This window comes from Bradysia coprophila (assembly GCF_014529535.1).
Source record: "Bradysia coprophila strain Holo2 chromosome IV unlocalized genomic scaffold, BU_Bcop_v1 contig_5, whole genome shotgun sequence".
Lineage (NCBI taxonomy): Eukaryota > Metazoa > Arthropoda > Insecta > Diptera > Sciaridae > Bradysia > Bradysia coprophila.
In genome coordinates, this window is record NW_023503374.1 from 7,391,474 (window position 1) to 7,416,333 (window position 24,860).

The 24,860-nt window shown below is 34.3% G+C and overlaps 3 protein-coding genes and 1 long non-coding RNA gene across 5 annotated transcripts in view; 1 reads left to right on the forward strand and 3 right to left on the reverse strand.

Annotated features, from left to right (window-relative positions):
• The window catches only part of LOC119071992 (nephrin-like), a 67,965-nt gene extending 44,179 nt beyond the window's left edge, over positions 1-23,786 (reverse strand). For both annotated transcript variants that reach the window (XM_037177114.1, XM_037177113.1), the window contains exons 1-3: positions 23,545-23,786; positions 23,113-23,486; positions 19,912-22,993 (exon numbers count right to left, since the gene is read on the reverse strand). In XM_037177114.1, the coding sequence (XP_037033009.1) occupies positions 19,912-20,011 (100 nt within the window). In that variant the 5' untranslated portion in view covers positions 20,012-22,993; positions 23,113-23,486; positions 23,545-23,786. The remainder of the gene's footprint in view (positions 1-19,911; positions 22,994-23,112; positions 23,487-23,544) is intronic.
• On the forward strand, positions 1,326-6,847 carry LOC119072000. The gene is made up of 3 exons (XR_005086768.1): positions 1,326-1,336; positions 3,970-3,974; positions 6,687-6,847. It is a non-coding gene; the product is annotated as an uncharacterized LOC119072000 (long non-coding RNA).
• On the reverse strand, positions 22,917-23,648 carry LOC119072024. The gene is made up of 3 exons (XM_037177142.1): positions 23,545-23,648; positions 23,113-23,486; positions 22,917-22,993 (listed from the first exon to the last, which is right to left on the reverse strand). Exons 1-3 carry the CDS (start codon positions 23,646-23,648, stop codon positions 22,917-22,919), a joined length of 555 nt encoding a protein of 184 aa, XP_037033037.1.
• A 117-nt stretch (positions 23,787-23,903) lies between the features above and the next one.
• Positions 23,904-24,860, reverse strand: LOC119071994. The gene is made up of 3 exons (XM_037177117.1): positions 24,678-24,860; positions 24,237-24,610; positions 23,904-24,171 (listed from the first exon to the last, which is right to left on the reverse strand). Exons 1-3 carry the CDS (start codon positions 24,779-24,781, stop codon positions 24,080-24,082), a joined length of 570 nt encoding a protein of 189 aa, XP_037033012.1. The 5' UTR covers positions 24,782-24,860; the 3' UTR covers positions 23,904-24,079.

A 24,860-nucleotide genomic window follows, 5' to 3' on the forward strand; every position in this document is an offset into this window, starting at 1 on the left:
AAACTCTTCTCATTGTTTTTGTAGGGGCGGAAAATTGACACGCTCAAAAGAGACTTCTACTAATGCCATGGAAAAATACTTCAAGTCAAAGTTACTTCTGTGCTTCTTAAGGTAAATTCCCCAACTTCTACTAATTTCAAATTCCGGGAATTCATTGTATTTCAGTTCTAGTGTAGATTAAATAATTTCCAGATGAAATAACGTACCTCGGTATTGGGATATTACCTGTAATATTGTACATCGACAATTCATCATATTTCTGTAGAATTTGCGATAATTATTTCATTTATCTAATCAAACGTTATTGTTTCACAAATACTTTAAGCCATACGAAAAAGTAAAAAACGAAATTCTGCGTATCGTCTACCACAACGGGCCAAAAAACCATAACAACATTATAATTCCGCGGTGAGATAAAACATGTCTAAATGCAAATAAAAAAAATATTTTTTCCCATAAAAGGTAAGACATTCCAGAGAGGGCAGAAAACCCAAAAAAAAACTTTTTTTTTCGGAAAACTTCGGTAATTTAATAAATTTGTGTAGCGAAATGTGAAAATGAGAAAACATGAAAATTAAATCCCATTATGGAAAGTTTATAATTAGACTGACATTTTTCATGGGAACGGAGAAGAATTATAACGTACAGAACGAAATATTATGATAGAATAGTATAGTAATAGACGTACAAGATGATTTCATTTTTAATTTCCCTCCATTAAAATTTTTTTTCCCTATAATCGGCTGGTAGGTACTTTTTTGTTGAATGAAAAATTAGTAAGTTTATAATCGCTTCCAAGAATAACAACTGGATTTTTTTGCCTCTACGGTTCGGCTTTTTTTTTTGTTCGCTGTCATGTAATAATTTTCATAAAATACCGTAAAAGCTTGTAACGATCTACTTTGTCAGACATACAAAGGAAATAAATGATGAAAAATTATGTGTTAAAGTCGAAATATATAAATGCAGAGCTAAGAGATGTATATTTCTATGTACGATAACGTAGCGTATAAGACTTAGATTACGCTTTACATAAGAAGACCGACCAGGAGATACAAAACAATGCGAACATTAAACACAAATTCCAATTATATTGCATAACAAAGCAAATCAGTTTCCATAAAATAACTATGTCAGTTGGGCCATCAGCGTAATTAAATTTCTGGTCATTCAAGTGAAAGTAGAGAGTGGTATGTACCGTACAAACACTATGGGTCCTCCTATATTATAATACCATTCCGTTCTCTATGAGTGCGAATAAATTCCATGTTTATAAGGAGACTGATTAAATTTATGAAGGCATTTAATGGGAATTTCACTAAAAGTTACATTTAATGTTACCGAATAAGAAACGAGGGCGAGAGAGTGAGAAAGAGTGAGAAAAAAAAAATTAGCAAATTAATTTCGGTTGGGGCTACTAACTATGCACTGTGTGCCGAAGAATTATATTGCGGTAATGAAAACTTTTATTATAAATGTGTGATAACAAAACGAGCCGAGATTTTATTGTTTTTGACTTAGAAAATTAGAGGATTAGAAGTAAATGAAAATGGTAATGGATGGGATTTTCTGTCGTAAATAATTAATCATAGTGAAAGTTGTAAAAATAGGAATGTTAAAGGATCTGTATACCTCATGGATCAAGATATGTTAATTTGGAAAAAAAGGAATTAGCAAAATGAAATGAAAGGACAAAGGAGATGTACGATGGACCCAGGCGAATCCTCTCAAGTTTGATGAAACTCAATATAGTCGCAATAAAATGAATTTTAGCGTAATAAAAACACGAGTGTGTACACTCGAGTAACTTGATCATTTCACATTATGCTTACGGAATAGTAATCGCAAAATTCATCAGCTAGAAACACAGCTTGAGATTAACTAGAGGAGACCTAATTCAAGTTTTTCTTTTGTTCTACCGTTCTAAATTAAAAACTGGAAGATACACAACACATGCATACATGTTTCAAATTTTGGAGGCTTTTTTGACTTTGAATAAATGAGTGTTCATGCTCAGAGCAGCACTATGCTGAGCGAAAATCTTCCAAAAATTTATGACAAAGTATCGGAGTGATGAGTTCGTCCATATTTTTTTGTACTTTTACAACTCCCTCCAATGCTACCTTTAGAGTTTCAATAAATACACAAATGTTGTTGGACCTAAGCGTCCTCTGAAGTTTGACGAAATGCAATATTTACAATAAAATGAATGTACAAATGAGTAACTTGATCATTTCACATTGTTTTCACGAAACAGTAATTTGAAAGTTCAACAACTAGAAAAATACTACATTCAGGTTAATGTATGCATTTATTTGCATAGACGAGTATAGTTTGTTTTTGTTGATTGCATTGGAATTCAATTCAGTTAGCGAAGCTTTATATACCTCGATTTATTCGCAAAATAAACATTGACGCTTCTGATGATTTCTATTTATTTGTGTCGACTCGACACAACTTTTTAAAAAATTAGTGCACTTACAGAGTCTTTCAACAGGCAATTATGATGAGAAAGAAGGAAATATAATTCGGGGAGGTGCGGGAATCGTGGTTTTACAGAAAATGAAAAGCATTTCTCTAAAACAATATATAATTGAGATAAAAAATGTCTTGCAGATTGTTCACATATTTCGAAACATGGTTTCTATTCGAACGAAAACATAACACCACTGCACTCACGAAACATTTATTCAAAAATGATCACATCAACGTTGATTTTTTAATACAAATCCTAGAAGTTGAAATCATGTGTGCATTGACTTTTCATACACACGAAATTAGTGAGATCTTTTATTGTAAGTTGCCAACATTGCTTCGAAAAAGTGAAACAAAACAAAACAAAACAAAACAAAACAAATCAAAACAAATCAAAACAAAACATGTTTCGGCCACTTGGCAACAAATTACAAGATCTGTTTTAAGGATTAATATTTGGATTTCGTTAATTATTCTTTTGTGGTAGCTTAATTATGATTGGACTTAGAGGTAAACAAAGTGAAACATAAAAATATTGTAAGTATTAGGTCGCGAAACAGCACAAATTAAATTTGTTTTCCGTAGATTTCCCACGGAAAAACAATTTGTTTTTAGCTGTTTCGAAGCAATTTAAATTAAAAAATTTAAAATTTTACTTTGTTTACCTCTAAGTTCAATCTCAATGATGCTACCTGGAAAGAGTGATAATCGAAATCCATGTATTAATCTTTAAAACAGATCTTGTAATTTGTTGCCAAGTGGCCGAAACATGATTTGTTTTGTTTTGTTTTGATTTGTTTCGTTTTGATTTGTTTTGTTTTATTTTGATTTGTTTCGTTTTGTTTCATTTTTTGAAACAAGCATGGTTTACAAAAATGTCATAGAACAATTCCATGTAATGTTTGCACAGTGTACTCTTGCGAACTTAAATGAAAATAAATCAATGTGATTATTTTTGAATGAATAATTGGTATGGTAAGTGCAATATAGTGTACGTTTTTGATTCAAATAGAAATTTTTCTTCGAAAAGATTAATCGAATTGCGAAGACTTTTTTATCTCAAATTATTTTGTTACACAGAAATGCGTTTCATTTCGCTATCAAACCATGATTACCGCACCTCCCGGATTAGTTATTTTAACTTGCCTTGAGGGATTTGTCAAAATTTATATGAAAATAAGCAATGAATGACAAGTACCTTAAGCAGTGCCTATTTTCGATAATTTAAATTCTCAAAATTATCGAAAAATTATCTAAATTATCGAAAAATTAGCGAAATTCTCAAATTTACTTTTGGATAATTTTGATAATTTTTCGATAATTTCGAGAATTTTTTGATAATTTCAAGAATTTAAATTATCGAAAATACGCCCTGACCTTAAGGCAAGTTATAATTAACTGGTCTTCGGTATTCTCGCTCTAATCAAAACCGTCTTTAAGAGTTTCAACGGAGAGAGAAAATCATTGCTTCGAAGGCAATGTCAGAAAGGTCAGTTACAGTTTTTACTAAGCTAAAATCTTTCTCAGTTGAAATTGTATAGATCGCTTCGCGAACTGTCAATTTCTGGGACATAGGAACTATTGGTTAATGAAAAAAAAAATGGTAACGTAATTGCTAGTTGACAATTGATTTTGAGGATTGCAGTTAGAATTGAGTATTATATTTCTAGACTGAGCCTGAAATGAAATGTCTTGTTGGTCGTCGCGGTCATAATTTTTCAGATTAAATTATTTCAATAAAATCGAACAATATAGATTAAATCAATGTGTTTTAATCTGTTCTTTCAGAACCCTGGATTAAATGTCTAATTTAGGCAGTCGTTTATATACAGGAAAGGAAAGGGAAGTCTGACCAGGTGCCATACGGCAAACTGAAAGTATAAGTGGACCTTAGTAATCTGATTAGATCAAAGTCCGAGAACATCAATATTCCGCTTTTTTTCTTTGATAAATTCTTGAAAAATGTTTATTTGAAGCGATAATGAACGTAAGAATAATTTTAATATCGGTCTTTATCTGCTCTATCTGATCGTCTGTGAAGGACTTTCACACTAAGCACTCCCATCCCTTGCACCCCATGTTGTATATAATCTGCAAAACTTGGTTATAATAATGTCTTGGATGAGCAGTATTCAAGAAAACAGACGCTTCATTTGAAGAGAATTGCGAAATACTCAGACTGAACAATGGATAGTCTCTCTAGAGAATTTTAAGTTGTTCAAAAAACTTTAAAGTACTGTTCCGTATTGTCGGGACAGGAAAGAATTGCCTTTACCTCTACGCTACAGCTTCATCTGTTAACGACAACAATGACAAAAAAAAGCTAATAACTGCGTTTAATACCATCTCTTATATGCAAGGCGTACGGTAAAAAAATAGAAGTAAAAGATTTTGTATAAATCTGTTGAAAATGCTTGTAGTTTCAATGTAAAAAAAATATTGCAGGCGTCATTTGGGTCTACACTAAAAGGACTGAAGTCGAAGCTGACGTTCTACGGGTGATACACTTCGAAAGTCATTTGGAACTTAATATAAAAATCTAAGTCAAGCAGAGAAAATATCTAAAAAAAAATTAGCAAAAGTATTCATTTTACGAACGAATACACTTCAACTTTTTTATTAGGTTTTCAATACTTCTTAACTGATGCTATGTAATCTTATGTTTGATTATACTTCGTAGCTCAACAATATATTGCACGATACAATCGTATAATACACACAGTACACAATCATATATAATCATCCCCCCACAATGTTTAATATCATACGCTTTGTTACTTGAGAAAAATCCAAACTTTTATCCAATATCACAAAATCAAAAGTATATTCATTGTGATGTTACAAAAGGAGTGCAGTAGAATGGTGATTGAGATTCCTTTAACAACATTATAAATGTTTATTAAGTTAAGTAAAAGAGCTATGTTTCAGTGGCGTCGATTACCGAATGTTTTTAGTTTTTAAAAGTTGTCCAATGGAATCACTTATTTCGAATTGGCGTCTAAGTAACGCATAAAGTTGTGGCGGTCCTGCTATTCTCCTTCCCATCCTAATGTTTTTGGCTCTATGTGATCATGCATGCATTCACAGAGAGGTAGAGGTCCTCATGTTGAAAGTCTTATATACATTTTCTCATTTGGCAAGAATGTCTGATTTACCTGTCTGATGTAGGAGAAGTAAAAATTTGCAATTCGCTTGTGGGAAACGTGACCATCATGTCAGATATAGTCAAATTCGACGTCTCTGGTATTTTCCATTAATCGGAGACACAATAAAAAACATATTTAATTGGAATTAAGTGGATAATATTTTCAATAAAGAAAATTCTTGACATAAGAATTAATTGAAATTGGCTATAAAAACCTTGGTTACCCCATACAAAGTACTGGCTATAAGGTTTAATGTGCTATTCGCAACACTTGTAATTCATAGATGGGAGTAAGAGGAAAACGTTTGCATAGCTACAAATCTTTTTTTACTGCTTTGAACGTGGGTTTAAAGAGCAAAATGTGCTTCGGCTAATGTAACCTCACAATGAAGCACGTGCTTAGCCAAATTATTATTATTATATCGCTCGGTCTTAATTTGTTTACGATAATTACTCAATTGATTGAAAACTCTATGATTTTACACAAATTCATACGTTAGCCAGTAAACTTTGATAGCTTGACTCACGGCAGTGATTGACTACAATATAAAAATTTTCACAGTCTGTAATTGAAAATATTCGACCGATTGCAATCAGGCAAAGCTACTATTTTGCTTGCGAAGGAAGTTAACATACATTGAAAAAATGAGTATTGTTTGTGAGGGATTCTTTTGAATTTCAACTGACCGAAATCGGCGCTATTTTTTCGGGGACCCAAAACCAGTCTCAGATATTTTTGATCTTCCATATCTGTCTGGTTGTAAGTGGTCAAAAGTCAAAAATGGGGATTCGTAATCTGGATTTCATTTCTGTAAGGTGGTGAGGTCACGGACGTGTATGGGTTCGTTGGAAAGTTCAGGTCGAGTACTCCTGGGGCAAATATTGACTTCAAAAAGTTTTATGATAAACGTCCGAAAATATGACATCCGCAAAATTTCTCTGAATCGATGGAACCTCGGTGAACTTTGACGACGGCTGTGACCTCACTATTGCAATTTGATTAAATTATTATTTATTATGAATGTATGGAGGACCTCAGCTTTACAACAATACCCATATGTAGTAGTTTGGCGGGGTGGAACACACAGTTTTTACATGTTAAGTAGTCACGTGCCAAACTACTACATGTTGGTATCGCTGTAAAGTTGAGGTCCTCCACATTCATAACAAATAATAATTTAATCAAATAATTGCATTAGTGAGGTCACAGCCCTCGTCAAAGTTCACCGAGGTACTCGACCTGAGCTTTCCAACGAACCCATACACGTCCGTGACCTCGCCACCTTACAGAAATGAAATCTAGATTACGAATCCCCATTTTCGACTTTTGGCCACTTACAACCAGCTATGCCAGGTATGGAAGATCAAAAATATCCGAGACTGGTTTTGGGGACTAGGCACCAAGGCCTAACTAGGCGTAAATGAAAAAGTCCCCGAAAAAATAGCGCCGATTTCGGTCAGTTGAAATTCAAAAGAATCCCTCTGAAGCTCTCTTCGTATAGCTGCCTTCAACCAGCATAACACAAGTACGATACATCTCTGCGCATTTAGAATACTTTGTCGTCAACCTTCTTGCATCCCACCTAGTTTCGATTGCTTTTTTTTAATTCTCTCGAACTTTACCATAAAAACAAATATTTTTTGATTTATTTGTAAAAGTTATAACTATAAAGTCCAATCAATTTCCGGTATATGTATGACTAGCGTACCGTTTAATGCAATCGAAACGTAGAAAATGTTTTTTTTTAACATAAAATTTCCATTCCCTCGGGCAAGATATATATTTCATTCATTCGTATACCCTGTTGATACAAAGTCTAGATTACCAGCGATGTTTTATTTTTAACTGTAAAATTGATTACTTTCGTGATAATTTGTTGTACAGGGTAGTTCACTCAAATTTGCAGCAATTTTGTGTTTTGAAATATTGAAAAGGACGGACGGCCAGTATGAAGAGAAGAAGGGGTTGCAATTCAATTTTTTGTTGTTCCCTTTCGTTATTCCTTCGGTTCAGTTTCAGTTATATTGCACGTTATAACGTGATTATGCGTTGTGAACACCTTTTGCATTCCTGTCAGGCAGGTTAAGTTGGGAGTCGTACTTAAATGACGTCATGCCATGCAAGGGAAAACATGTGACGGATCTAACAAATTTTTGCGTGACGCATTTATTGTACTAGTCAAATCAATCAAACCGAATCTGTTGTCCTACACTCAAAAAGTCAGTTGACATCAATGTAGCAAAGAAACAAAAACAAAGTCGTTCTAGTACTCCTTTTTGGTGCTATCATTCTCAATGCAAATTATTATGCGAAACTCCGCAAAGTAACGGGACCTGCACCATAGTCTTATATACTACCGTGCGGCGTCGATTAATTGTGAATCAGCAAAATACTTGAAAGTTTTCCTTTTAATCCACTTGTTCCTTGAAGCAAGTACTGAAGACAATATCCTGCAACGAACTCAGCCGATTTTCCACATCAATTCCCCGTAATTTTCAATATTCATTTCGGTTCGTTCGCATTTAACAGAATAATTTCATTTGATTCATCTCTCGAAAATTGTAATTCGTTCCACAAACCCATTCCGCTGAACGAAACAACGCCGCACACAACCCGTAACAAAACGTAATAAAAACTCAATTTGCAGAAAGAAGTAAGTTTAATATACGAAGACTGGGTACACACTAAACTTTATAGAACCAAGCTTAGTGTTTGCAACAACACAACGAACAAGAGAGAAGGAAAAAAAAATTATTCCAATCTGATTCGAGCTAATTTTCCGCTAAAGCTGTAACGGCATAGCATATAGACATTTTCATGACGAAGAAACCCTCTGTGTATTACAAAAATAGAAAACACACAACGGGATCGTATAATCTCTGGAAATGTATTTTAATTACCTCACCTTTCGAGGCCATTTCAATATTGTACGCGCTTATTTCTACACATTTAATAATGGGGTGTTCGGCTTTAAATTCATTTTCCGTTTTTTTTTCTTCTATCAATTTCATGAAAAGCCATGTTTCCGAAACGACATATATGTGATGTAGGTAGGTAGGTATGTAGGCATTAGCTGTGTGCTATTTTCCAACGTTTCTCGTAACAATTTCAATGAAATGTACAGACAGTATTTACTGGAAACATTTCAAAATGATAAGATGGTGGGTTGATCGTCATATCATCAAGTGAAAATTATTTGAGGTACTTTCGTGTAACATTAATCGGATTAAGTTTTGGATTATTAAAATTTATGATGTCTTTGTCTCCACGTGTCGTGTTAAATTAGTTCTAATACAAACTACTTGGATGCGTAAGTCGTCATAACGGGCTTTTATAGCATGACAATTCCAATCGTTTCGAGGATAGACTCGAAATGACATTAATTTAGTTGTAAGAGAACATCAGCAATAAAAATGAATTCATAATTGTTTCATTATTTCTGTAGACATCGTCGGCAACAATGTTTACCAGTGTCTAGACACACTAAATGGCGAAGAATATTACCCTACTGCCTTGTTTGTTGCCATGTGTGGGAAGACTATAATCCCATTAGTCAAAATTTGAATTTCCGAGATTTAAAAGACCGTATATTGAATGGAAGAGATGTCTCTTCTTTTGATAAATTAGAAGTAAGGGAATTGAATCTTCTGTGAAGGTTATTAGCAAATCTTGCGAAAGCCTATTTTCGAGAAAATCCGTCATTTTGTTTTGAAAATTAGTTGCCCTTGATTAATTACCAAATTTGTACGTAGAGTCGTTAGCTTATTAATTTTCGATGCTTACAAACGAACAAGGGGATCGTTTTTTGTACAATGTTGGCGGCCAACGTCAAAACTAAACTTAGGTGTTGGAAATTCGTAGAACTTTGTAGGTTCTTACGTCATTTATGAAAATGTTTGGAAAACTATTTTTTTTAAGTTGAGAAAAACGTCTAAACATTTAGTGAAAGATATTTGCCAAAAATGTGTTCTAGATGTCTTGTGTGAGGCTGTAAACCCACTGAAAACTAAGTTGATTTTTATGAATGATTAAAAAAAATCAATGTAAATTTAAATTTGAATATATTGTATCCATAGTGGTGAGACAATTATTCTGTGTTTTGTAGACATAGGTTAAACAGTGGAAAAACACAATGAAATTGTGTTGTATGTTTTTAGACCTAAGATATCTTGAGATAATAATTGACACAGACAGAGAAATGATGAAGTCGCTTCAACGCCATCTGTTTACTTTTCACTGAACTAACCCCTTTTTTTATGAACTGCTACAATCTGATATCCAAGATGACTTTAAAATAGAAGTAAAATAGACGTGAAATCAATCTCTTGAAAATACATTCATCAAATGAAGTAATATATACGACAAGAGCTTGCAACTTGGCCTCGAATCGGCCTGTTGTACGTATTCAGAGAGTTGGTAATACTAATGAAACGAGATCAAGCATTTCTGACTAGATTTATAGTATAGATACTTCCTTGCATAGGTTATAGACGGATATTGTTTATTAGCATTGACTAGTAGGGCTAACGTTTTCACCAATTGTCAGTAAATTTTCTTTAGCTAAACATGGTGTTGTTGTAATTTTCAGTGAAACAAGGCATCAGAACAGTCGGAGCGTTTGCTGCGACTTAGCCCCGTACGACCCGTAATCCTATTTCGTCCGTAACCATAATACGTCCGTAGCCGTAATACGCCCGGAACCCTAATACGTCTACAACCCTCTAATGCGTCTGTTACCAAAATGCAAGTCAAGTTGGGCATGGTCAAATTTACTGAAAGTGTTCATTTTTAAAATTGCGCATAGCGCAATTACGAAAGCCCGTACGAAGTACCTCTCAAATAAAACCAACAATTTACGATATTATTTTAGAAACCCAAAATTTTTTGCCAACTTTCCATTGGGTATTCAATTACCTCTCAAATGAAACAAAAACTAGCAAAATCGGATGAGATTTACTCGATTTATGTGCAAAAAACACTTAGGGCCGAGTAGCGGCCTTAGTCCAAGGGCCCAAATTTGAAACTTTTTTTGCCATCATTCTATTCGGCATTCAATTTATCTCTCAAATGAAACAAAATCTAGCAAAATCGGATGAGATTTACTCGATTTATGTGCAAAAAACACTTAGGACCGAGTAGCGGCCTTAGTCCAAGGGCCCAAATTTGAAACATTTTTTGCCATCATTCTATTCGGCATTCAACTATCTCTCAAATGAAACAAAATCTAGCAAAATCGGATGAGGTTTACTCGATTTATGTGCAAAAAACACTTAGGGCCGAGTAGCGGCCTTAGTCCAAGGGCCCAAATTTGAAACTTTTTTCGACACGTTCTTTTCGGTATTCAATTACCTTCCATAAAAAACTAAATCTGGCAAAATCGGATGAGATTTACTCGATTTATGTGGAAAAAACACTTAGGGCCGAGTAACGACCTTTGAGCCCTCCCAACAAGCTCGCGTTGCATCCTACACAAAAACAATGTTCAGCAACTTTGTTCTACTCGTCAATACCTTTCCTTTGATATTTCACAAGCAGCTATTGCGTGCGTATTTCGGTAGATATCGTCGAAAGACCGAAAAACACCTATAGGGCCCTAGCTCTGGAAGGGCCGACCCTACCATGCCCATTTTCGAACTTGACCTTGTCGATACCAATCGGGGAAAAAAAGAATTTTGAAAAAAGGTTGTGATTTGCTCAAGCTAGAGGGGTCACAGACGGACGGACGGACGGACATTTTTTTTATTGCGGATTCGTCATCTATGAACATAACCAAATGCTTTGCCCTTACTGTCTGCTTCCAATTCGACGTGTTACAAACGGCATATTAATCTTATAGGCCCCCAGTACTTCGTACGGGGCTAAAAATTCACGAAGCAACCTTATTCAGCTACAAGGATGGAGCTTATGCAGTGTTCAGGGTAAGCTACTACGTCGTCCCATTCCTTACAGCAAAGTATTACAACCTTAAACATGATGTATGGAAAGAAGTAATAGATTCGTTAATTATATTTATGAAGAGCAAGCGATATTTCAGCTGACGGACGCTTTACATACATGCTATTATCGTATCTATAAATATTGTAGAAAACGTTCCGAAAAATAATAACAATAACGAGGCAGTGCTGGTTAGTTATATATGCCTCCAAATATTATATTTGCACTCCACCGCATGTACATAAAAACTGACTAAACGACTAGCTTTATTCTTCATGGTAATTGCCATCAAAAGGTTATATATACGTGAATTTCCATTACCAGTCAAGTCACATAAGAAAATGTACCAAAAATATTCTCAATCTTTGGTAAATATAACTAATAAAGCACACACAGAATGGCAGCACGAAGAACACACAAAAATAAAGAAAATTTCATTATTATACGGCACGCGTGTGCTTAATACTTAATTGCCGTTGGTTTTATGATATAAATTTGATGTTTTTTTTTCTTCTCTTCTCTCTCTCTCTCTATCGTTGTTCTACCGTCAAAATCATTAAAGAGGATCTTCCACATCTTGTTTGGAAGACCGAAAGTCTATCATCCTTCCTGTCTCAGTAAATACCGTTTTACCGGGAAAATGTTACAGTTCATGTCAATGTACTTAACATCTTTAAATTTTAGATGGTTTCAAACTGTACAAACTACTGTGATACTGGTTTACTTTTCCAAGTTTTCAACTGATTACACTATTTTCTTATGTATATACTCGTTAGATAGGTTACCATATCATCGTTATTTGTTAAAGAGTACTTCAGTTTCTTATACAGCAACTACATAAAACCGAGTTGTTTATTCACGTCATGCTGTATAGATTGCAACAGTGAACACAACACCTAGAGGTAAAGAAAGATACCTCATCTTAAGCACATAGAAGATAACACCCATTTTCTCTTGAGAAAATATCACTTTTGTGTGTTGTGTGTGCGCTGGAAATGATTAAAAATAGACGTCATTTTTCACAATTTTTCATTTACACACGCTGTGTGAGTGTATGTAGGTATGTTTTCAGTATAATGTATGAAAAACAAGAGGGTAAGGTTGAAAATGATAAAATATTTAATTAAGTTTTCTTTCGGATGAGGATATGGTCGATCTATATCGCGTTCTATGTACTCTGTTTGTGTTTTGTGTGTGCTAAAGATGTAAGTATGATATTTTTAGAGGTTACGTAAGCTAAGTAATTTGTTCGTTATAAATAATAAGAGCACTTGTTTAGCAGAGACTAAATTGTTGTTGAAATTTTTATTAACTTTGTTCAGAAATTAGATAAAATGGGAAAGTAATTGGAATCAAAAGAGATAAGAAGTTATGAATATGATACCACTGTTTGCTACCCTTGTTTCCTGGCTGGAATTTTAACAATTCGTACGTGTTGTGTATAATACGACAAATCTCAATTAGCTTTACACAAATTATAATACGATAAAAATGTTGTGCCGTGTCGCATAGAATGGCAATGTTTTAATGTATTTTTTACATTATGACATCAAAGTGTACCTAAATAGAACATTTTTTTTATTTCCTCTTCCGTAAAAGGTTGTAGGGGTTTATAAAAATTCATAAATTGAATTTTCTTCAAAGAGCTGGATTTATGGAGATAGAAAATTCTTGTGTCTTGGTAAGGTTCTTCATTGACAAAACAGGGAAATACTTGGATGCACGTAGCATGGAGTCAATTTCGAAGTCTCTTTTACCGGAATAGGTAAACGTCTCGACATTTCCTTTTACTTTGAAATTCCAGAAGAATGTCCTCAGACATAAAAAGGCAAAAAAGTAGCTGCGTTTTTGTTTGCTAATGCAAAATCTTTTAAAAGATTCGTAAAATTTGCTTAAAGCTGTGGTTTGTGCTATACTTTTTAGGCGATACAGATCGGCTAATTGAAGTAAATTAAAAACGGACGCCGTTGGCGGTGTTTACACAAAAAATATTCCGAAATGGTAAGAAGAATAAAATATTGACTGTTCCCAACACGAACTACTGGTGTCAGTATTACTGACGTAAAAGTAGGTTCTGCTTCTAAATCGAGCAGTCCCGGCCCATTCCACCATGTTCCCTCGGGGCGTTGCAACCCCGCGGAATTTGATGCAAGTCGATCGGAGCTGGAAGTTCATGATTCCATCCGAAGTGGTCATCCCAACCACGTATCCTACCCGAGGGTTTGTATCGGTACCACGGGAGCTGGAAGCCCCCCGAGAACCCGAGAAACTCTCGGTATCGGGCCCAGCAACTGTGTAGGAGCCTATCCTTGGATGAAACGTGGTGGTTGTGGTTCAATTGCGCTTTATGCGCTGGGGTACTGCTTCCGGGGGAAGTGCAGTAAGGGTTGTGATAGGCTCTGGCCTCAACTTTGGTAATGTTGGTGCATGAACACCGGCATTTAAAGGTAGTTGTACGCTGACTGAGTGGTAATCTCGATCAAATACTTTTTGGAAAGGAAGAGCTGATAAGCCTTTTGGCAGGTAAGCTCTCTAATCTAAAGATATGTTATTCTGTTGCCAACGCACTTTTCAAGCAGAAACGATCATAGTCGACAGCTGCCCAATACAGGATACAGCGGGGAAATTGCCAAATTGTTACTCAACTGGCGTTTTCTGTTGTTTCTAAATGAATCGTTATTTGGCAATTAATGGCTAAAATGCAGTATAGGTGAACAGGGGGGATCGGCGATTTTTTGACTGTGAATGGTAGAGAAATGTCCCCTGACACCATTTCAGGCGAAATTAGGGCGCGGAAAGAAATTTTAATTTTTTCATTTTCCTTGTACAAACAATATTTTTCTTTGACTCAAATTAATTTTCCTTATACAAAGTGACAAAATTAAAATTGCTTTCCGCGCCCCAATTTTGCCTGAAATGGTGTCAGGTGACATTTCTCTACTATTCCCAATCAAAAAATCGCCGATCCACCCTGTTCACCTATACTGCATTTTTGCCCCACTCATGCTTAAAAGGTCTGGCTGTTGCAATTTTTGCCAGCAGTATCATTGAAACTAATACTTTCTTTGTCCATCGACTAATACCAAATTTTTTACTTCCTTAGTCCCACACTCATTAGGCTTCTTATATAAACGAACATTTGCCGGATCTGATAGTTTGCTTCTGACGTTGTCGACAACAGATGAGTTATAAGGTTATAACGTCTGGGTCTCACAAACGTTATAACCTTATAACCCATATTTGGCGTGAATAGAATTGGATTCAAGAATCAATTAAAGTGTGTTCGTTTTCCAACAGCAATAGTAAATCCAAACAGGAAGCGTTTTCGCGATATAATCGTTAAATCTATTATATCAATTGTTTAAAATCGCTCTTCGGTATTTTGGGCAGATTAACCAGAGCTTAGCGCTTAAATTTGTTGTCTCTGATCGATAACAGATGACTAGCTGTTCCTAAATGGATTCTAACTCGTTTTCGTATGCATGAACAAAACACAAATTATTAGTGACGGAGAAATGTTCGCTTATTTTAACAAACACTGGTCGCCATTATTGAATCATTTTAACAATTTATTCATATATCATCATCATCATCATCATCATCATCATCATCATTCAACAGTGGTGTTTATACCTTTGAGATTTAGGTGAAATCAATATCAATATCCGACTATATTTATCCATTCTGCTGAATTCAATTGTTACGAAAATGGACCATTTATTTAATGGAAAGAATAGCGGCATATCAGCCGATTTCAGTTACATTCTGTTATTCTATTTTTAATAAGAAAAATTCTGGTTTTTTTTTTCGTTTGTACCATAACATACAATAATTGCCGCTACGAGAGCTCTCATCACATAAGAATCATTTTTATAGTTTCGCTTAAATCACACTTGTGTTTCGGTCCACAATAACATAAACCCACCTCAACCTATCCCACCCGATTCGCATTAGACACTCTATAACAACGCACACTATACACAATGGCAACTCTGTCATTAAATTGTTGACGGCTGTTTCTGTCACACACTGTTCCCATCAAGAACGTTAAGAATCCTCCATAACAACATCAGAAAATATGGTTTCAGATGTACTCATATATGTACGTTGTTGTGCGGTGTGTGGGGTCAAAAGAGTGTGTGGAAAGAAAAATAAACGGTCGACAAAGGGAAAATTGAGTTGAGTTTTATGATTGTGTGATAGCATAGCAATAATGAAATATGAAAGGTTGTAAGTGACGCTGTTGGGACAGTGTGTGTGTATATGGTACGTATTTGGGTGTGTAGTCATTCCACAAAACACAAATGTTCCAATCATATACGCCATCTTTCGTAATCACATGTATTATTGTCTACACGATCTGCAATTGAGTGTTAATTTTATTTTATTTTCTTTCTTTTTTCGATCGGGCTGCATGTGACAATAGAATGTTTCCAAACATTTCTGTGAACTTTTTGTCACATGCAGTGAATTTATTGAACAATTTGTGTGTAAATTTGAGAACGACACAAGTCAGAGAGGCGTTCTTGATACAGCAATATATTTACAATATCTAGCGATTTTTATTCAATTCATTCTATTAATCTTTCACAGTGTATCACCAACATCCAGTCTGTTATTCCACGTTGATGTAAATTAGATTAGAAATCTTTTACTTCATTAATTTTAACAGAAATTTTTCCTTATGACCAGATGACATTAGCTAGAGCTCGTTATATGCTTTTCGTCGCTATCAACAACAGATGACATATAGATCTCAGTAGAAAACAATTTGTTGTCCTATGCAAGAAGTTTTATGTCGTTGATTATTCAAAAATGTCTCTCATTCGATAAAATTACATATTCTTTTATGTATTGGACAAAGGGCTATGATATATCGAAGAAGTAGGGTAAAATATGAACAACACAAAGAAGAATATTTCTCAGTCGTTTGCGTCATTTTTTCCGGACCGAAATAAACAATAGTATTTTTCCTAACTAGTGTTGAAATATCGCGACTTCGTCGCTCATTTCTCACATCGTCTAAGAAAAACGTTGTTCCTAACTCATGCTAAAAGGCTTTTTTAGCGAATTCCATTAGCATTTTAGCATTCGTTAGGAAAATAACTATTACGTCACAAGTGACGAAAATTAGAATTTTTCAGGACTAGTCTTGACGACGTGTTCTGAAAAAATTCTACTTTCGTCACGAGTCACGAACTACGTTTTCTGTGCCTTAAGGATCATAATGAGACGAAAAACAAAACAAAAACATTACAAGAATTTCAGCTTTTCTTAGCAATCAATTTTCGATCATAGGTGCAGTGACGAAATACGTCGAATTATGATTCTAAGGCACAGAAATTCATTATGCTCTTACACGTTAAATATATTTCGACAGACTATGGATATAAACTGAAAAATATGAGCAAAGTATTCAAACATAACATAATGCATCATGTCATTTTTCTAGTCACAAATACATTCTAGTCATTGTAGTGTGTTTGGATATATGGATATAATGGTAAAGAAAGACCATTTCTTCTGAAAACACTCACATGTCCAACGAAAATTGAAAATCCAGTTACTTTATCCATACACATATATGACAGCAAAAGTATGTGAATAAATTTGATCTATGCTCATAATTTTAGGGACATACTAAAAATGATGTGCCATCAATTTCGAAAATATGAAATGTTATATGAATATGATGCAAGTGACATAATATAGCAAGAAGAAAAACGTTAAAATTGAGTGAGCTGCAATCAATTTAACCATTTTATTTGCGGGTATAAAAGTTATTTCTTTTGTTGTAGAAGATTTATTCATGTGGATTATTTATTCACTTTTGCGAAACGGTTCTGCGTATATGTGTAGGCAAAGGGCAACATAAATTGTTTTAGGGGAGCTTTTGAATATCTGGATATTATACTTTGTCATTATGTTGTCTGATGACTGAAGTTTCAATGTTCGTATAATGGTTTGTTATACCATAGTGATTGACAACAAATGGTTTACATGTAACTGATAGATTTCTATTGAATTAAAAGGCGGCAAGCATCGCTAGTTAAACTTTCGAATCTATTAGCTCTTTAGATCGAAATATTATTTACATAATCAAATCTTTTACTTCATTTGTTTCAATGTATATTTTGCTATGTAAGACCGAACACGAGGGGTAGATAAACTAAAAAAAACAAGGTTCGAAGCCATCGAAAACAAAAACAAAAACTTTTAAAAACAAAAATAAACAGAAAAAACAATAAAAAACAAAAAAACAGAAAAAACTAAAATAAACAACAAAAAACGGTCAAAAAACTAGAAAACTTATCAAGAAAATAAGAAAAAATAGAAAAACAACACAAAAAAACAACCAAGAGCCATCACTTTTTTGGTTTAAAACCAAAAAAAAATTTAAGAAAACAATAAAACTAAAAAATAAACAAAAAACCCGAAATAAAACCAAAGAAAGTGAATGTTTTTTTGTTTAATTTTTGTTTAAAAACAGAAAAAAACAAGAAAACATTTGTTTAAAAAAAACAAGGTTCGAACCAAATTTACGTTTATCCACCCCTCGACCGAACAAGTGAAAGATCATGACATACTCTCGTCGTCCCTGTCGATGACAGATGATATAACCATAAAATGATTACAAATGCCGCTCCAAATCTGTGTGTGACATTTTCAAAGGTGTAACATTCAGTAGCGAGTCTTGTTTCATACAATGTGGCCGCATTTCTTGATTGAATCTTTTATTTCTTCTGCGGGAAACTGCTACTTCTTTAGTTTTAACATAAACTATATAATTGAACAATATGCAGGTCTTGTCCCTTATTTCGGCAGTCGATATCAGATGAGTATAAAAGTAAAGGTTAAAACAGCAATGTAACACACATTTCGAAGAAAGGACATCATGTGTTGTACCAACGGTTCAAAATTGGATCTGAAATAAAAATGTCAACGGTAGCTCACTTGGTTATGGTTAGAGCATTAGCCCGGCAAGTTGAAGGTTGTGAGTTCTTGTCTCACCCGTGCACATTAAATTTTTTTTTATTTCAAATCCACTTCGATTCTAGTATTTCTAAGCTGAAAATGGAAAGCACGTGAGCTGATAAATTCATCGCAATGTTAAAGTTTTTATGCAAATCGGAGGTTACAATTAATGGTGAGTTTTGTGTTTTTTACCAATAGAGCTAGAAAATTATGGTGCCATGAAGAAAGTAAATTTGTAAAGTCAATTTTGACTAGTTGCGCTGGCACGTTTATTAGTTCCCTATACTATTTTCATCGTCTGATTTCATGACTTGATTCGTTAACTATCATATATGCTTACTGTATGGGAAGACGATTAGAATAATTATTCTACACTCTTGGCGGTAAAGCAAAATAAAATTCCGTCTTCTTTCTAAACACAGCACCTAATCCTGTTTTAGCACCATTGAATTAAACGAATAGTTTTGTGTGAAACAACTAGAAAGCAACAAAACTTTTCTATCTACCAAATAGTAATATGACCAAACACAATATTTGAATCGTCAACTAATCTGTAACAAAAATAACGAAATGTATTTCTGGATGAGAATGACCAGATGTGCAGTTTGTCAACACAATTCGAGATAAAATAAAATTCCGAGTAAATGTCTCCGGGTAAATACAAAATATAATGTAGAACTATCACAACCGTCCCCATAGCCAGAAGATGAATTGTCACCTTGGTTACGCACAAAATATCATTTTGGCACACAATCTGGAAAACTTAATTGAATGCGAAAGCGATACCTTTGCCAATGACGTATATAATGATTTACCTCATCATGTACTCGTAAAAATGAAATCACTAGCTGATAACCATGAGCATGCTAACATTTTAACATCTAAATTATACTTAACCCAGAAAAGAAAAACGGGAAAACAAATTAACATATTTTTGGAGGGGTCTACTGTGACTTGTATGGTTTAAAACGATCGTAAGAAAAATCAATTCTTCAGTTTTGTCTATAATGTTGGATTGAATTCTCATTAACATTAAAATTAAGCTTCCCACCCTCTGGGTCATCTTTTTTGATTTTTAAGCAAAAGTCTGCCCGAAGCAATTTATCTAAAGGATTCTCCCAACGTATTATTGATGTTCATTCAAATGAAGACGTTGAGGATTTCAATCCGTTAAATACCACCGTAAATCCGACTAGTTTAGTATTAGTGTATATACATGTCAACAGGTGGATTGTCTATAAAATAAAACATTACAATCCATGACAAACATAAACAACACGACACCACATCATACTAAAGGAAAACTCGAAAAAATTAAAATTTCATTGATAAAACACCACACCACGCAAAACACATTAAAACTTCGAAATTGAATGCTTACCATTTTCTCCTTCGATACTTGCCGTCCCAAAGCCGAAAAACGAAATAACCACAATAAAAAGTCGAATTAAAACGCATATGATTGAGCATCTATAATTCATAATGCGTGGCAATAAGTTATCCTTGCGGAGATTATGGTCTTTTGCACTTCTTAGGCAATAGTCGTAACAACGAAAAATGAACACATTTATAAACCGGAGAACCGACGAAAAAAATTAATGTTTTATAAGCTCATCATATCGAACGAAGATATCAAACAAGTCATTTATACATGTACATAACAAGCAATTACGATATGGCAATGTGGGGTCGAGTTAATTGCATACTTATTATTAATTTCGTCAAGTATTTCGTCTCATTTGAGGAGAGAACCGTAACCGTTTTGGAAATAACAACGAAAGTAGACGAAAAAAAAATAAAAAGGAAAAACCGGAAAATCGAGTTAGGCGCAACACACCATGCACGCACTGAATACTTTCTTTTTATATATACCACACACAACGAATTTTCTATATTATTCTATCACTTCCTTTTATATTCTCTTTGGGGTAAATAAAAACAAAACGCGTACACTTAAGTAGATCCATTTATTATCATTTTTCTGGAGATGTGCTGGGGTTGAATTTTTATATATAGAGTATGTCGTGTATAGGGTTTATGTGCGAAAAGAAAATCGACCAGCAAGAAAGGAATAAAAAAAACTTTCTTTTCGTAATATGTTACGAAATCCAATATTGATAAGAAACTGTTGTACCAGTATTGTAGTAATATAAATAGCCGGAACGCCAGACACGTAAATAATGCTGTCTTTCAATAAAATATTGATGAAAAATCGTTTTGTTTTTCGGACATATATTTTCACTTTAAAAATAAACGAAAGGGTTCCCTTTTTTCGTATCTTATACTATTCGATAAATTTTTCATCCAACACCTGACACCAAAAAATACAAATTATTTTTCAAAGATTTTCCTTTTTGATAAAATAAAGTTAAATTTCCGAATGTTTTTCTTTATTCAATTTTTTTTTCTTCTTTACTCTCTGTTGCTTATATCACCGCACTAAGTAAATTCAACCGTGGCACACAAGATTCTTTTTTTTATTATTATTATTTTCTTTGAAGAAAATGCCAACTCGCACATTCGTGTTCCATCAACTGCAGAACAGTAGCGAATAGCTTTCAAGTCCGACATTAACTAACCGTTGGGAATAGAAAACGGCTCTCATGAGTACTTCGCAAAATATACACCGTACACTTCTGGAAAATCTATCGGCAAAATGTTCGTTTAATGTCGACAATAAAAAGGAGCACATGGAGTAAACTACGTTTTTTATACAACAATGTGAATAACATTCAGCTTACGGATTGACTATGTGGATGAGGGAGGATGATTATGACCATGGTATTGGAAACAGAAGATGAACACGGGAGACTGCGCGTTTATTACATTTATATACAGCGTTTTGATATCATCTCTGGTACACCCCGTCGTCGCTTCATTTAAAATAGCGTTTCTTCGGTGGAGAGGAGAAAGAGATTTCTAATATTTCATCTCCAGTTTAAATGGGGAGATCTGTTGAACCGGAGACACTAAATGAATTTTTATAGGGGAGTTTAAAATGAATGGTTCATTTGATGATGTTGATGACGATAATGATGGCTATGATATAAGGATTGTGTGGATGTATAAGCAAACGTATACTTGATCATGTTGACCCCTTACAGTAAATTTTAATAAAATTTTAATTTTGTCAATAACCCAACTAAGAGAAGGGCCATCAGTGTTGTGGCTGCAGATTGTAACTGTAAGAGCCTTTGAAATAAAAATATATTCTGAGTTATAGACTTCCAGACACTACTAATAAACTACAAAAATTCTCGTAGTTTGGTCATTTCTTTGCCACTGTCGCCATGGCCTGATGAGAAATGGTATTTTTGAACTGCATATTAATGCAACATGTTGAAAGACCTCGATTACAAAAATTTGCTACAAGCTCGACAAGTGTAGATAAACTAATGTTAAATTTAACGAAGTAATAGAATGTGATGCTTTCTTTTCAATTAGAGGTACTATTCGAACAGTTGGCTTAAATAAATTGTTTTCGTAACAACTACGTCACTTGTGGCCGGCCATTTACAAGGATTTGAGCAAGAAGATTTTTCAAAAGAAGTTCAGAAGCATTTGAGAGATTGATTCCGTTTGAACGATATGCAATATATTCCACACAAAAAAAAATCGAATTTATGTAAAAATTCCCGCCATAAGTACTCCGAAAATAAAAAGTTTGAAGGCTCTAACTAACGCACCGTCGAATGAGGCCCATATTCAAGGAAGCATTGAAATATAGTTTTTGGTTCAAATATTCATTCACTCAAAAACACTGAGCCGGGCTTACGGCTGTCGTGACTAGGTTTTGTTGTACCAGAGTAAGCAGATATTCAGTGTAGTATTTAGAGTCTCCACAAGTTCTGTTTGTTCACATTTTTTAACACGTTTGCTAAATTAAATAGCACTATCCGAATGTACCGTAAGTCGTCACTTCTTTTTTTTAACAAATAACCGTTCCATATTTGATTAATGGACACAAAATTTGTTGTAATAGACCCGATAATGATACTGGTCAGGTCATAATGCTTGCAGTCTGTAAAAGGTTAAGGAAAATTGTGCTAAGCCATAAAATATATGAAAAAGAGAACCTGCTGTTTATATCACCAGTAAATAATCGAAAAAAAAACAAAATATTTTTTAATACTACACCATAACAAAAATCGGCGATTAAATTTACAATTCTAAGAAAACCCAGTCTGCAGTCGCTCTATAAATAATCGAATTAAAATTGATGAAACGTTCTTCGTATAATGTATTAATACGCGACCATGACTCTCCTCTCCTATCTTACGTCCATTTATCAAGTTAAAAAAAATTGTTGAATAATTTAAAAAAAGAAATTGAATTCGACGCGCCACTGTTGATAAGAATGCATTGTCGTCATTCATTAGTAACTTTTTAGTTAATTTTGAATAAAGCAAAGTTTTTAATATTAATTTTTCGTCCGGTAGATTTAAAACATCCACCCGATGAATCTGAAAGAAAACAAAAAGGTTTTGATTACATAAACGAATTACTGTTCATTAAATTACTTATGAGTTGAGTATGTAAATATGGTAGCGAGATGAAAAACTTCTAAGTTCTAAATACTCACTCCTGCCATATGCTTCTGTGTCTGGCTTGACAAGAACGTAATACTCATCTTTCCTATGTTCCTCGGAATCAAACGGCACGAATAAACATTTATTAAGTCCATCAATTTTTCCTGGAATCCATACCCTTTCGTGATAAGCACGTCCAATGTAATGGGACATATTATAGACGCCTTTTCCACCAATAATAGCGTTGGCTGGTACTTCCCCATTTTTACGTTGATCCTTTTCCCAACAGTATCCATCGTTAACCAAAAATTCAACCAACTTATTGTCGACAAGAAATTCTATACCGCCATAACAGTAGAAAAAGTATAACGTCCCGTCTTGTCTTACAACAAGTTTACCCGGAATTATCTGATTGGTGAATGGGGCTCTGAAAACAATTTGTGAGAAAGTCATTCGGTACTGACACCATTTTTACATCTGTCTACCGTGCCACATAGGTTGGAGATCCATCGATATCGGTACCGGCATGCACTGCTGTTGATGTATACACATCACTTTTATTCGTTAATTTCTTCCAAGTGCCTTCCATTATTTTACCAGTGTTTCAACACGACTGATTCAATGAGAACAGTTTGCGAATATTTCTCTACTTCTTATCTTCGGATGAGTGAATGTACTTGCACCCATCACATACATTTTGCGTAAGGTAAAATACCGCTGTTTGTGCTGATTAGACCATTCATACAAGGATTAGTAAATAATTGTAAGATGAGTAGATTATCGAAGGGAGAAAGGGAATGTAAATCTTGAGGAGAATCTTTTCTAATTACAACACAAAAGTAGATGAACGTTCAAGTAATTACACAATTTTATTCAACTTCGTTCAACTTTCGAATCTTGATAAACGTTAAATACACCTCTTTCTAATCTCGCCTACCTTTTATCATTTACTTTAAGTATAGCTCACTGAATAATTTGAAAGACGACGATCCACTTTTGATGATGTCTTGTCGTCATTTGTTAGTTAATTTTAAAAAAAGCGCAGTTGGTAATATTGATTTTGCATCCAGTGAATATTCGTCCGACATATTTACAACATCCACCCGACGAACCTGACGAAACGAAGAACATTTTAAAATACAGTTCCAGCTTCGTTGAAAATTATTTTATAACTCACTTCTGCTGTAGGCCTCTGTTTCTGGCTTGACAAGAACATGATACTCATCTTTTCTATGTTCCTTGTAATCGTACGGGATGAACAGACATCTACTGATTCCATCAATTTTTCCAGGAATCCATATCCTATCGTGATAAGCTCGTCCAATATAATGGGCCATATTGGAGACACCTGTTCCGCCAATAATAGCATTTGCTGGTACTTCACCATTCTTACGTTGCAATGTTTCCCAACAGTATCCATCGTTAACCAGAAATTCAACCAACCTATTGTCAACAGGAAACTCTCTTCCATCAAGCGAGCAATAGAAATAAATTTGATCGTTTTGCCGTACAACAAGCTTTCCCGGTATCATCTGTGTTGTTAACGGAGCTCTTATTGCAGATGGAAAATAGTCGTCAAGCAAATAGAAAGGTGTGAAGAAAGTGTTTAAACTGTTACCGTGCAACAAAGGTGGGAGATCCATCGATATCGGTTCCCGCATTTACCGGCTTTGACGCGTAAAAATCCACTTTATTCGTTAGTTTCTTCCAAGTGCCTTCCATTATTCGAAAATAATTTCTTTAAATTATTTTGCAGCAAAAAGTCTCCCGTTTTTTTATACGACTGATTCAATGAGAACCG

What these genes read in the sequence shown, in the direction of transcription:
- LOC119072024 (XM_037177142.1), bottom strand. Translation starts at nt 23,648, where the DNA reads ATGGAAGGCACTTGGAAGAAATTAACGAATAAAAGTGATGTGTATACA. An exon ending in TCTCCAACCTATGTGGCACG is followed by an intron (nt 23,487 to 23,544) that starts GTAGACAGATGT and finishes AATTGTTTTCAG; the next exon opens with AGCCCCATTCACCAATCAGA. An exon ending in CACAGAAGCATATGGCAGGA is followed by an intron (nt 22,994 to 23,112) that starts GTGAGTATTTAG and finishes GTTTTCTTTCAG; the next exon opens with ATTCATCGGGTGGATGTTTT.
- LOC119071994 (XM_037177117.1), bottom strand. Translation starts at nt 24,781, where the DNA reads ATGGAAGGCACTTGGAAGAAACTAACGAATAAAGTGGATTTTTACGCG. An exon ending in TCTCCCACCTTTGTTGCACG is followed by an intron (nt 24,611 to 24,677) that starts GTAACAGTTTAA and finishes ATCTGCAATAAG; the next exon opens with AGCTCCGTTAACAACACAGA. An exon ending in AACAGAGGCCTACAGCAGAA is followed by an intron (nt 24,172 to 24,236) that starts GTGAGTTATAAA and finishes TCGTTTCGTCAG; the next exon opens with GTTCGTCGGGTGGATGTTGT.